At 35.7% G+C, this 14,770-nt stretch overlaps 1 protein-coding gene across 1 annotated transcript; it reads right to left on the bottom strand.

Moving 5' to 3' along the window:
* Window positions 1-9,451: 9,451 nt before the first annotated feature.
* On the bottom strand, window positions 9,452-12,107 carry LOC107745100 (arg8-vasotocin receptor-like). Its single transcript, XM_016558936.1, has 2 exons — window positions 11,167-12,107; window positions 9,452-9,794 (listed from the first exon to the last, which is right to left on the bottom strand). Exons 1-2 carry the CDS (start codon window positions 11,780-11,782, stop codon window positions 9,529-9,531), a joined length of 882 nt encoding a protein of 293 aa, XP_016414422.1. The 5' UTR covers window positions 11,783-12,107; the 3' UTR covers window positions 9,452-9,528.
* Window positions 12,108-14,770: the final 2,663 nt, after the last annotated feature.

Here is a 14,770-nt window from a genome sequence, read left to right as displayed (position 1 = left end):
GTTCGGAGAACATTCAGAAATAATGTTTTCACAACTTAATGGGAATGTTAGTAAAACGTTCTCATAACATATTTGTGTCAGCTGGGTCCCACAACAAAAACCCACTAAGACTTTTCCATTGGCTTTTTGGATCATTGCAGAAAATAAGCTCTGTGACCAACAAAAGTGTATGGTTCTTACATGTTTTGTTCATCGTGATAATCTTCACAACTTTTATTAATTTTGAAGCCTAAATACAACTGACAGAGGTAAAACAAACTACACCACTGTCACATGACTTCAACGTCACCATTAAGCTTCCATCCAGTGTTCATTTAAAAACATTTTCCCTGAATGTTTGAGTTAAAATAGTTTGCAGAGTTTTTCTGTGTGATCACGTTTAATGTCCCCGACAAGCTCTGTAGTAGCATTTAGCCACTTGCTTGCAACTGCTTTTTTCAAGAGAAGTAAAATATCAAAAGAACACACACACACACACACACTCTCTCTCTCTCTCTCACACACACACACACACACACACACACTCTCTCTCTCTCTCTCTCTCACACACACACACACACAAGCAGATATTACTGATGTATCTTATGTTGTTAAATAAAACATATTGCACTTGTGTTCACCACAGATCTAATTTGAGGCATTAAACCAAAAACCCATTGACATTGGTGCACAATGTCTTTGCATGCATAAATGTGTCTGTGCATGTGTTTTGTGCGTGCTTTTACTATAAACATGAAAAATATCTAATGCATGTGTGTCCAGTTTTATCATATAATAGCCTCTGACCTGCCTGGGGTTAATTGCACATATTGGGTTTTCTCTCAGATGCATCTTTTGTTATGTAACAATATAGGCTACAATAGGATAAGGACAAATGTGTTTGTGTTCTATAGGATGAGATAATTTTCTTTGAATTGTAGTCGGCAGTGAATTCTGGGAAATGTTAATTTATCATCCATGGCACCCGTTTAATGTATACAAAAGAAGAGATATATGATTTTCCTCCTGTCATATGAAACACAACACTCAAGCAATCAACCTTCTCAACTGAACGTTCCTAACGAGGCTGCTTAATGAACGCTTCCCATGACAACAGTGAACACAGCGGGAGAAGAATAACAAACGTTTATAATAACCAGCAGAGGAAAGGGAGCTTTAGGAAACACTTTCATCAGGATTTCAAAGGGACTTCACCTTCCGGTTAGTCTGTAACCTGAAGCCACTAAGATGCAGTGTCGGGGAAAGTTACTTTTAAAAGTAATGCATTACAATATTGCGTTACTAAAAAAAATAACTAATTGCGATACTTAGGTACTTTTTATGGAACGTAGTGTGTTACGTTACTTTTGTGTTACATTTTCTTATCTGGGCTGAGCTTGTTTGTTTTTCATAAAAAAAAGTTATATTTTTGGCAAATGTAAAAGCCCTTTCACACCAAAAGTGAAATGAATAAGCCTCAGGCTGAAGGAAATGTTGAAAAACTTGAAGAAATTTTGACAGAAATATATTAGAATTGTACAGTAGAATGTGTGTCTCAAAGTAATAATAATAATACAATTGTTTTTTTCAAATGTTTAAATTTTAACAGTAAACCTCTGTTATGCAGCAATCTGTTTTGCAAAAATTAAAGTAATAGTTAAATTTTCATTTGATTGCATTTTAAAAGTTAATGTTTTATGCCTTTATCTTATTACCACCATTTTTGATAATGCATGTGTATAATGCAAACATCCAGAAAAAAAAGCAACACAGCATTTCTAAAAAAATAAAAGAAAGAAAGAAAGAAAGAAAGCATTTCATAGGGCCCTGTTACTGTAAAAATGATAATAAATTATTGTTACATTTTATAAAATTTTATGATTTCAGTCAATTATAGTAGATGTGCTTTTTGATTGCAATTTAATGAAGAAAAAAAACTGATTCCAAAAAAAAACGGAAGTTTCAATGGAATTTAAGAGTACAATTTTCTCCAGTGTAAGGGGTCCCTGGCCCCAAAATGTTTGAGAAGCCCTGTACTAATAAACAACAAATATGCTAGTAATATGCATGCTTTTGCCAAAGTGTTCTGGGTGCTTGTTAAGTGAGGGTAATTTTAAGAAAGGAAAATTGTACAGTCCTAATAAACAACAAAACTGACATAGACCTTCAAAGCTTCTCTGGGGTCGTTGTGCCGTAAACAAGTGAAAAATCGAAGCTCGATGTCCCAAACGCATCACTGAGCTCAGAACATCTACAGATGAGCTCAAGAGGAACAGAGATATTTCCCAAAACAACAGACTCCATGAATCGGTTACGAAAGCTTTGATGCGTGTGTAATGTTGGAGTTCATATATGAGAATACAGAGCTCAGGTAGTGGGATTGGGATTCAGTTACGCTGTTTTGGGATTTTTATATCCCTTGTCATGTCAAGAGAACATCTCTGAGAGAATCTACACCTGTAATGTCATCTTCAGGAAAGAAAAAAAATAAGACTTTGGTGGTTCAATAATTGTAAATGAAGAAATGCTGCCTGATTTCAGTGAGTCCCGGGCCTCAGATTGACATCTATACAGAATGGCCACATCAGACAAATTCAGCTGGAAAAAGCAAATGGAAAGGAGTCTGTTATATTGAAGAGACGAAACAATTAATCTCCATCAAGACAAGACAGAAACACCTTATTCAAAATCCAGATGCGCATCTAAAGGGATTCTTACACACTGGTAAGCCAGTATAATGGAGTTACGATCCTGATTTCTGACATCAGATTTCAGCATTAAGATTGATGCAACAAGACTTTGCCAATGTTTTTTTTTTTAATATGACCTTTTTAAAGACTTTATCAATTACTTTACAATACAGCATAAAACTTGATCGTGAACTTTACAAGGGTCATTCCTACAAAGCAGTACAGTTGTATATCCACAAAATTTGTTTTAAAATATTCAGTGATATTAAACACTTATATTAAACTAATATTAAACTCTTCAAATCATACAGTTTTTTTTAATCTCTCAATAAAATAAAATAAATTTTAAACTGTCGTACTGTTTATTTTTTCTTTAACAAAAAGTTGTATATATATATAATAAAAATAGTAAAAAAAAAAAAAAGGTATGTATATATATATAGTAGTTTTAAATGGTGATTAATTTGTGTCCTCAATATTAATTTCCATCCATTTTTTATTCTGCTTTTTGTAAAAATCCCTAACAAAAAGAAAAAAAAGCCAATATTAAAAAAAGCCAAAACCAATTAATAAATATTATAATAGTATATACATAACCTGGTTGTTTTAGGCCGTTTTTTTTTTAGATTATACTAGTTTTTTCTTTTATTAAAATATCTAAATTAATAAAAAATAAATAAACTATTTCACTTCTTAAGTGTTTTCTTTCTCTAAGAATATATTTTTTTTAAATTGCATTTTTTTAATGTGCTCTGAATAGCCATCCTGTTTTATACAGTTTTTTTTAAATCCCTTATGCTTGTTTAAAAATGTATGAAATAATCAAGTTAGAATTATTAAGTTAAAATGTCTGAGCGTAATCAGAGCAGACTTCCAAAAACGTTACGGCACAAGCATAACCAGTTATTAAAAGCTGCAGACTTCAACATGTTCATCAGTTCAGGAATGAATGACCCACAAACTGAATTCAGACCAACTCTGAGAGAGAACATCTTGATCAGAGCGACTTGTTTTAAAGCTTTAGGCAAGAAATCTGCTCTACGCAAGTAAGCCAAAATGCAGACGTGAATGTTTGAAAGTGGATGGTCCTGTTGCACACAATTGACTGCATGAAACCAAACCAAACTTAATGGACCTATGGGTTATAAACATGGAGGCAAGACAAAATATGCTCTAAACCCTGTTTAGCGGTAAAACCAGACCTGAGGCAGAGCCCGTGTGTGAGATAAGAGTCCATGTTCAGCTCCTGTGACAGATCAGGTGAAACATCCTCTCAACTTTCTGTTTCATGATAATTTCTCTGCTACGGCCTCGGCTTCGGCTCTAGGAACAAAAGGCCGTTCGTCATCGGAAAAGCACTGTAGGCTTTCTTCAGCTGGAATGAGAAAATCAGACCTACACGCAGTTTCATTACATCAGATACATGAGAAATTATGATGAAATTATGGCTGTAGGCAGTGTTGGGGAAAGTTACTTTTAAAAGTAATGCATTACGATATTGGGTTACTCCATAAAAAAGTAACTAATTGCGATACTTAGTTACTTTTTATGGAATTTTGCGTTACTTTTTAAATCTGGACAGGGCTTGCTTGTTTGTTTTTCAAATAAAAAAGTTCTATTTTTGGCAAATATAAAAGCCTTTTCACACCAAAAGTGAAATGAATAAGCCTCAGGCTGAAGGGAAAGTAAATTTACGTCCGTACAGTAGAAGACATTTCACACTGAGGATGTGTCCCAGTGCATTCATGAGATGTTTCTTGTATAGTACCTAAAGAAATTTCTGGACTACGGAATGTTATTCAAGTTCAAATCACGCTCACACATGAAGAAGCAAGAAAGATGAAAATTTAAATGGATTGCTATTACAAAAGTAATCTGATTACGTAACTCACGTTACTTGTAATGCGTTATACCCCCAACACTTTCTGTAGGAAACACAAGGACTATTAACCGAACTCTGGTTTGCTTTGAAACCTTGTTTGACAAACCCAGTGAACAACTAAATAACCCTGCTGAAGAAAACCGATTAAACCGGCCTCAGGCAGCGTGCTGGTTTCCACTGGTCAGGATTGATGGTTTCAGATTGGTTATGAGTGCTTGTTAGTTTCAGCATCTCAGTCCTTGAGCTAAACTGCAGAACTGGACGGTGCTTTTTCGATTTGGCAAGCTCTAATCTGACTGGCTTTACTCAACTTCTGGCAGGTTCTGTCTGGTACGAGGTTGATACAATGAGGAAAAACAAATGAGACACAAAGAGAGGAGAGGGTTGGTTAATGCAGGAAAGGACGTGTGTCCTCAAAGTCAAACAGGAAACAAACAGGAAACTCTCAAGCTATTATGGGATGTTTGGAAAGGATCCTACTAGGCAATTTGCATTGTGCAACTTGTGATGAAGTATCTGCCGTAGCATTTTGCACATTTTGTGATAAAGTGCAGAGAAAAAACAGACTGATATGTCCACTCTGTTTGGTGCTAATGGAACACACTCGATCTTTCACTAAACTACCAACACTGGAACAAGATCTATCGGTTAGACAGCTGGTTAGTTGCTTCCCCAAAGCATTTCAGTCAGGCTACTTGTGGTTATTCCAAACAATATGAAAAAAGCTAATAAAAAGTTAAACTTGCAGTCGTTTATGTCGTATAAAGTTGCATTTGAATGGCAGATGGTGCTAGAAACGGCTCGGTTGCTAAAAACACATTTGTCACCACAGATCCAGAACTAATATTTCTTGAAGGTTTGATTTATTGAATTTGGCACATGGATATACACTGACACATTTGTGAGAGGTGCAACACATTTAAAGTTGGCAGTGAACAATGCTGAAGCTTGGAAGCCTGTTTCTGCCACGGGATTTAAAAAAAAAAGTTAGTTGTGACTTTTTATCTCACAATTTGGACTTTTTAAGGAGTTTTTTTCTTGCAATTCTGAAAAAAAAAAAAAAACTGCTATAAAAAAAACTGCAAGATATAAACTCACCATTATCTTTTTAATATTTTTTTTATTCTGTGGTGGGAACAAAAAAGTCAGAATTCCAAGATAAACTCAGAATTATGAGAAAAAGTGAGAATTGTGAGATTTAAACTCAGAATTCCGAGGAATAAAATCATAATTGTGAGACATAAATGCAGAGTTGCAAGAATTAAGTTGGAATTGTGAGATATAAACACAGAACTACAAGGGAAAAAAAAAATTCTGAATTGCGAGTTTGTTTCTTAATATATATATATATATATATATTTTTTTTTTTTCCATGCCAGAAACGGGCTGTCATAGCTGAACATTTCAGTACTTTCTTTAAAAAAAAAAACCTTAACACATACAAACAAATATAGACCATCTGTTAATATAAAGATCTCCTGTTACAGCTGTGCGTTTATTTACAACTGTAATATATACATAAACAGCCTTAACTGCTAGAATTTCTCAGTATATGTACATTAAAACACCTGAAAAGAGTCCGACCCAGACTAATGACCAGTAAAGACGTGACTGGCCATGTGAAAACATTCATTTATACGACAAATCTCATGCCACCAAAGTGAGGCTAATATTTCATAAAGCAGAGCGTTTCCTATGTTTTATATAGTGCAACATTCATTAATTGTCTGGAAACTGATATATTTTGTTTGCAGCGACCAGCCCTGTGTGAAATCCACACGCTCGCTCTCGGTTTTGTCCCTGGCTGCAGGTGTCTGGTTTACTTTGGCACGAGGGTCTCTTAAGTAGACGCTTATCGCAGGAAATGCCTCGCTGGACTCATTGTGCCAGTGTCCCTAAAGAGATTTACTGCGGTCTCCATGTTCCCACTGTTTCCTTAACGGACAATTGATCTATATGAGCAATACGGGACGAGAGGTTGAGAAGCATGACGAGCAGCCGCGTGAATATATTCGCAATATAATTATGTTTCTACATGATACAATTTCCAGGACTTTTTTTTTTTCTTTTTAAAAAGTGCACTACAGGTCAAAAGTTTGGAAGATTTTTTTTAAAGTTTTCTGAAAGAAGTCTCTTCTGCTCACCAAGGCTGCATTTATTTGGTCAGAAATACAGTAAAATTATGAAATATTATTCTAATTTAAAACAGCTGTTTTCTATGTGAATATATATTAAACTGTAATTTATTTCTGTGATGCAAAGCTGAATTTTCAGCATCATTACTCCAGTCTTCAGTTTCTGATTTTCTGACATTTCTGATTATTATATGATGAAAACTTATTTTGTGAAAACCTTCTTTACTGTCACTTTTGATGAATTTAATTCATCCTTGCTAAATAAAAGTATTAATTTTGGCTAAAAATGGCAGTGTATCACACTTTCCACAAAACTATTCAGCAGCACAACTGTTTTCAACATTGATAATAATCAGAAATGTTTCTTGAGCAGCAAATCAGCATATTAGAATGATTTCTGAAGATCATGTGACACTGAAGACTGGAGTAATGATGCTGAAAATACAGCTGCGCATCACAGAAACAAATGATACTTTACAATATAATCGAGTTATTTTTAATTGTAATAATAATTCACCATTTGTCCTGCATTTTTGATCAAATAAATGCAGCCTTGATGAGCAGAAGAGACTTCTTAATTACGAACTTTTGACCAGTACTATATATATATATATATATATATGTCCTTATTACTTTTATTAAGAAAATGCATTCTTCAGTGAGAAGATCAAATGGAGACTTTAGCAAAAAAGACCTCCAAAGTTTCAAAAAAAAATCTGAACAATGTCTGAAAGTGTGCTCGGAGATCTCCATCTGAACTCCATCACTCCTCATCAAACGATCTGAGCTGCTTTGCACATTCATTTCACAGCTCTAGACTCTTCCTGGGTGACTACAAGTGACTCATTTGAGTCCGTTTTTAGTTTTAAGACGCTTAAATGAACCAGAATGAACTCTCCTGAGCTGTAATCGTGTGTGTTATCGCATCTGGAACTCGAGCAGCATCCAGGACTGTGAGTCTATAACCCCGCTGTGAGAGTCTCACCAAAGTGCGGATCAATAAAGTCACATTCCCAGTGTGTGCGTCACGTCTCGGCCGGAGCCGACCCGCTGCATTTGGGCGAGTGATCGAACTCTTTCCAGGTGCCCGAGCTACACGTGGGGCTGCGGTTGGTGATTTTGGTGAGCAGCGTGATTCTCCGTATGCTGCTGTCCGAATCCTCCTTCCGGAAGCTCTGCCGGATCTTGTGGCAGCAGGGGAAGCAGTGGGCGAAATCCTGCAGGAGGTGTCCGCTGAAAACCATGTAGATCCACGGGTTACAGCAGCTGTTCAGACTGGCCAGCAGCGCAGACAGTAAGCAAAAACATTGTCAAAATTTCACAACACGCGTCTTAGAATCAACAGTCACTGTATCGGCTAATCAGCATCCAGATACAGAACAATATGTTTTATAAAAACAATGGTGTCTTTTTTCAGCAAAAAGAGGACAATAGATATCCATATTTATTTATACAGATACAATTATCAATAAAAATTACAGATTAAATTTAAAAAAAAAAGATTTTTCAAATTTATTTGGGTTTTCATTCATTCTGAACAAGGTGTTAAGCCTTCTGTGTTGCCAGATATTAGCGTAAAATAATATATGACTAAACTAATAATCCATTTGTTTTGATTAAAGTAATTTGTCTTGTAACCATGTGAAAATGAGGTGAAATTGGGTTAACTAAACATCCCATAAGCTCGTGTGGAATTTTAATGGAAGATTTTCACATCCTAAATCTGCAGCTGTTCTGTTTAGACACACTATTCTGGTCTCATGACTTCATTTCTCAAATGATCTTTATATCAGAGAGACTATATTTAACACGTTAGCACTTCTGCAGCCATTTGTTGCGTTTTAAATTTAAACAAAGCTGCTGTGCTTTTGAAAGCGTCCAATAAACATCCTGAGCATGCTGGTATCATATAAACCCATTTCATTACACATACAATACAATAAAGTATTTGCACATTTAATAAACAATTCAGTATAAAAATCAATGTATAGGGGACAATTGATATTTTAGATGTTGTTACCACATTGATGCCCCATGATTACAATCGGTTTTATATTTACATTTGATAAATAATTTGAATAATAAAAATTGACCAGATCAACCTGATTACAGAAATTACAGTATTTTTAGGGTCCGATCAGGTAGAAATAAGAAACCTGCGCATATTTTTACTTTGCACAGTGTGCAATCCGACGTTAATACATAAATGCAAATATGAAATATGAATGAAGTGCATGACATTTTAAATCTTAAATTGTACTACCTAACATATTTAATGATATTTATGTTGCTCGGCATATATTGAACACTTATTTACATATGCTTGAAATGGATTAATGTACCTTAATCTCTTAAGCATTACACAACATAATTTTTGTTAATGATATAATGAAATATTTAAATTAAATGGAAGTATTATGAAGCGCTACACAGCATATTTAATACAGCAAATATTAATATGCATGAAATATATGACAAAAGTACATTACATTTTCTTTGAATATGCATTAGACTGCTAATCATTATACAAACATAATTTATCTTAATGATAGCCTATAATTAAATGAAACTTGCTATAAAGTGTCCAAAGAGATTTATATATAAAATGCAGTGTGCACATTTAAAACACATTAAAAATATGAATATGTATGAAATATATGAAAATGTACATTTTTAGTGTACAATAATATGTTAAGCATTAAATATGATAATATAATGTTAGTTAACTATGCAATTACTACATCTTATTTAAATGATAAGGCTATTTCAAAAGTGTTACTATGTGCACATTTAATACCTGAATCATAATTTCATGGCATGCACGTGAATCTTTCCCTCATTTTCACTCACCATCCCAGCTGAAGTTCTTGTCCCACACCGACCACATCTGCACGGTGAAAAACGGCGCCCAGCAGATGATATACGCGAGAACAATGACGAAAGTCATCTTGACTGTGCGTAACTTCGCTCTGGAGATCGTGGTGACGCTGCTCACAGAGCTCTTCCCGATCAGCCCGTTCTTGTGCGCGCCATCCGCAGGCGTCTTCTTGGTCTTATATCTGATGTTCATCCTGATGCTGTGGCATATGAATCCGTAGCAGGTCATCCCTCCTTCCGGAAGCTCTGCCGGATCTTGTGGCAGCAGGGGAAGCAGTGAGCGAAATCCTGCAGGAGGTGTCCGCTGAAAACCATGTAGATCCACGGGTTACAGCAGCTGTTCAGACTGGCCAGCAGCGCAGACAGAGTGACGGCCGTGTTCTCCGAATCTAGACACACACACAGACACATCAGCAATAGCTGTAAATGCTTGAAATAAAGAAACGGTCCAATAAATAATTATTTCTCCAAGTAACACAGTTCTATGTCTCACCGTTGGCTGTTTACGGTTGCTAAGCAACATAGGAACAATGATTAACATGGAATGCAACATTTTATCAACAGCTTAGAACGTCCGTCATCCAATCAGAATCTACAGTCACTGTACCGGCCAATCAGCATCCAGGATCGGAACTAAACGTTTATAACTTATAAACTATAAAACAAGATACAGTGTAACTATAAAAAGATGTTTATAAAAGGAATGATATTATAAGGTATCTTTTTTTTTTTTTTCATCAAAAACAAGATCTCCAGACGTATTTATACCGGTAAATGTATCAACATATATATATATTTAAAAAAAAAAAAGTATAAAAGATTTATTTATAATTTTTTTTTTTTTACTTAGTTGGGCTTTAGTAATCTTTAACCAGGTGTTACTATGTTGCCAGATATTAGTAAAAATAAATATGCTATATTATTTATTATTTATATATAATAAACAAATAATTTTTATTATGCAAGCAAGCAACATAGCAATAGTAGTTAATATACTGTATAATGTATAATGTAACATTTTATCAACAGCTTAGAACATGCATCATCAAATCAGAATCTAGAGTCACTATATCAGCCAATCAGCATCCAGGACCAAAACTATGTGTTTTATAAAAAATTATTATATTACATGGTGTCTTTTGTTTTTCTCAGCAAAAAGAGGCAAATATTTATTTATACAGGTAAAATTATCAATAAAAAATTAAATATATATATATTTTTTTATTTGGGTTATTTCAGTCATTCTAAAGAAGGCGATAAGTCTAATGTGTTGCCAGATATTAGTGTAAAATAATTAATAATTCATTTGTTTTGATTAAAGTAATTTGTCTTGAAACTACTATGTGAAAATGGGGTGAATTGGTTTAACTAAACATCCCATAAGCTCCTGTGGAATTTTAATGGCAGATTTACACATCATAAATCAGCAGCTGTTCACTTTAGACACACTATTCTAGTCTCATGACTTCATTTCTCAAACCATCTTTATAAGCATATCAGAGAGACGATATTTAACACGTTAGCACTTCTTTCCATTAGCAGCCAGTTACTGCATTTTAAATGTAAGCTTCATTAAAGCTGCTGTCCTATAAACATCCTGAACATAATATGATCACCGGGATGAGGAAAATCCCCGCTGTGATCCAGGTGATGTAGGCGCGGAGTCCCCAGGGCTGGATGAAGTGACCCCAGCAGTCGTACACCTCAGAGCCGTTCTGGATCTCACTGAGGGAGAAGATGAAGTACTGAGGGGTGCTGAGGAGCAAACTGCTGACCCACGTGCCTGCGATCATGATGTGGGACCTCCGGGTGGACTGCTGGAGGGTCTTGAGAGGGTGGCAGATGGCGATATAGCGATCTAGAGTCATCATAACCATCATGTAAGTGGACGCGAACATGCCCATCACCTGCAGGTGCTTGACGATCCTGCACAGAAAGTCCGGTCCGTAGAAACGGAAGGTTATTTTCCAGCACAGCTGTGGAAGGACTTGGAAAAACGCGACCACTAGGTCAGCCAGGCTCAGGTGTTTGATGAACAGATGCATGCGGGAGGTTTTCTTCTTGGTGTTGTGAACGGCCACCAGGACGCTGCAGTTCCCGATCACGGCGACCGCGAAGGTGACGCTGAGGACCGCGATCTCGATTTTCGCGACTTCTTCGTCGCGTCCGAACGGGTCAGTGGAGTTGACCGGGTGCGACGTGTTGCCCAGGTGTCCCATTGCAAGATTCGTCGAGAATAACAGCAGTCCAACGCGTTGAGATGCGCGCGAACGACGTGCGTAAAAGGAGACGCCGGTGTCCCGTTGCGCGCTGCTCCGCTATAACTGGAGATGCTGAAACCTAGTAGTTAACTATCTGTGTTAGTAACCAAAAGGTTGGAGATTTAAATCCCACAAGGGTTGAATCATAAACTATCTCCATTTTGCCCTTGACCCAGACTTATCCAAGGAGACCGTTAGAGTTACTTCGGCCCTAAAGCGTCTCCAAACAAGTAATCGTCAATTTCTAATTATCAAGATCTAATGCCTGTGCAACCTAGATCTCCAAATGTCTCTCCTCGACTGTCTGTGGCTCTGCTCGAAGCCTTTTAAACCCGCCTCAGATTTTCAGCCAAACCCAGTCCTATAGTTTAGAGTACAGACAAACCCTAAGCCCACCCACCGGACCCTAGAGTAAACACCCCTCCTAAAGTCAGCTTTTTGTGAAGATCAGCGTTGACACATTCCCATAGAGTACACTCTAAAAAATGCTGGGTTAAATATAACCCAGCGCTGGGTTAAAACAACCCAATAGCTGGGTTTGTCCCTTTTTAACCCAGCGCTGGCCAGCAGTTATATATAACCCAGCATTTTTTAGAGTGTACAGAACCATAAATATTTTCACACTGTAACTCCTGTTGGGAACATGATCGGCTCATCTTTTTATTTTTTAAACAAATTAAAATTTATTAAAAAGTATATAGAAATAAATAGCTTTAATGGCAAGTATTATGAACATAATTTCCATGACAATTAAGCACATTTTCTTTCAATTTCCCATTATTGTGAAAGACCACAAAAACACAATAAATAAATAAAAAAGATAAATTATTTGAATACATACATACAATATATTGCAAAAATAATTAAAACTTATATGCATATTTTAAATTGTGTCAAAAACATGTCTGGGTCACTTTTCACTCTAAAATACAAAAAAATTATTAAAATTAAATGAATTAATTATTGACGTCATTTTCGTGACAATTCTCACCACTGTGAAAAACTGTTAAGTAGCCCACTGTTATCTAAAAAGCAATGATATATTATTTACATGCAATATATTACAAAATAATATATTATTTTAATTGTGTCAAGACAAAAAACTTCTAAGTAGCCCATTGTTATGTTAAAAACAATGAAGTATTATTTCAAATTTTATTATTATTCTAATACAAACCATATATTACATAATAATTTTGAAATATGTTAGTTAAATTACAGCTGAAAATAAGCTGTAAACACAGTAAAACTAGTTTCCCACATTTTTGAACTTTTAAGACCTTTCCAGTCTTTTACGTTGACTAAGCACTTTAAAAAAATTCAGTTTCCTTCAAATAAAGAATGATTCATTAATGAATTATTCGGACCAATTTGTGAATCATTTGGACAATGCATTTAAAATAACCAGCTCAAAAGAATGATTTGCTCAAGCCACACATCGTAATGACCTGTGAGGACGTTTTACTGAACAAAAGAGCAATATTAAGCCAATTACATATTTTTGAGCTGAACATAACAAAAGAAATTGTGGGAATCCTGTATTAAATATTGTTGGAAAGAGCCGTCGCTGTCTCAGACGAAGACAAAACAAAATGTTCAAGGAGTGAAAACAGGATTTCTGATCAGTAAATCAATCACGCGCACTTGTGCACATGAAGCACATTTCAATATCTGACAAAGGGATCTAACAAGAAAAGCTTCTAAGAACTTATAAACTAAGGCCGATTTGTTATTAGTGTCCTAAAACTCCACATTCTCTCCAGTTTGTTACGGTGACCTGAATGTCACGTTTATTTATACGCAACTGTTCAACTTTATCAAGACGATGTGAAATAAAGCTTTAATCAGTGAAATGTTCATTCATCTGAACTAAGACTAAATGAAAAAGCATTCAAAATAAAACAAGTAAGGTTGCATGTGACTGGTTTGCTTGCACAAAAGTTCGATATAGCTAAATTGCATGAATAGATTTGAGATTTGTTTATTGTCAGTAGAAATGTGAGCGGTAATTGTCTGTGCTAAATGCGTCACTGTGTAATGCACAAGTTTGTATGCTGGCGGGCAAATGATTCCTCTGAGCTGCATTTACTTTATGGATCATTTGGTGACTCTCACTGTCTCACTTTATTCGGCTAATGGCACTGGATGGGCAGCAGTTCTGCAAATCTGTGCTTCTCAGCTGGTTTTGCTTCAGAACAGATTTCACTTTGGACAAGTGACCCAACACAGTCCCAGAATTTAAAAAAGTCCTTAAAAATTAACATGATTTACTGGATGCATGATCTTTGATATTAAAGTAATGGTTCACAAATTCGCTGAAAATGTGTTCATCCTCAGGCCATCCGAGATTAGGATGAGTTTGTTTCTTCATCAGATTTGGAGAAATGTAGCACTGCGTCACTTGCTCACCACTGGATGTGAATGGGTGCCGTCAGAATGAGAGTCCAAACAGCTGATAAAAACATCACAATAATCCACAAGTAATCCACAGCACTCCAGTCCATCAGTTAACATCTGGAGAAGACAACTCAGCAATGGATGCTCTGCAGTGAATGGGTGCCGTCAGAATGAGAGTCCAAACAGCTGATAAAAACATCACAATAATCCACAAGTAATCCACAGCACTCCAGTCCATCAGTTAACATCTGGAGAAGACAAAAGCTGCGTGTTTGTAGCAAACAAATCCATCACTTTTAACTTTAAAACTTCGTTTCTGGACAAAATATGAATCAATAATCCATAATAAAGCTTCCTCCAGTGAAAAAGTACATCTCCTGTTGTCTCTCACATCAAAATCCAGCCACATATTTGTTTAGAGCTGTTTTAGGCTGTTTAAACGGTGTTTGATTATTGGATTATGGACTCGTATTTTAGCTGAAAGCAACAGTTTGAAGTTAAAACATCTAAATGATGGATTTGTTTCTTACAAACACGCAGCTGTTGTCT

The sequence above is a fragment of the Sinocyclocheilus rhinocerous genome, unplaced genomic scaffold, assembly GCF_001515625.1.
Source record: "Sinocyclocheilus rhinocerous isolate Xijiao unplaced genomic scaffold, SAMN03320098_v1.1 scaffold2966, whole genome shotgun sequence".
In the NCBI taxonomy this organism is placed as follows: domain Eukaryota; kingdom Metazoa; phylum Chordata; class Actinopteri; order Cypriniformes; family Cyprinidae; genus Sinocyclocheilus; species Sinocyclocheilus rhinocerous.
Note: the sequence above shows the minus strand (reverse complement) of the source record. Positions and strands in the feature narration are given on the sequence as shown.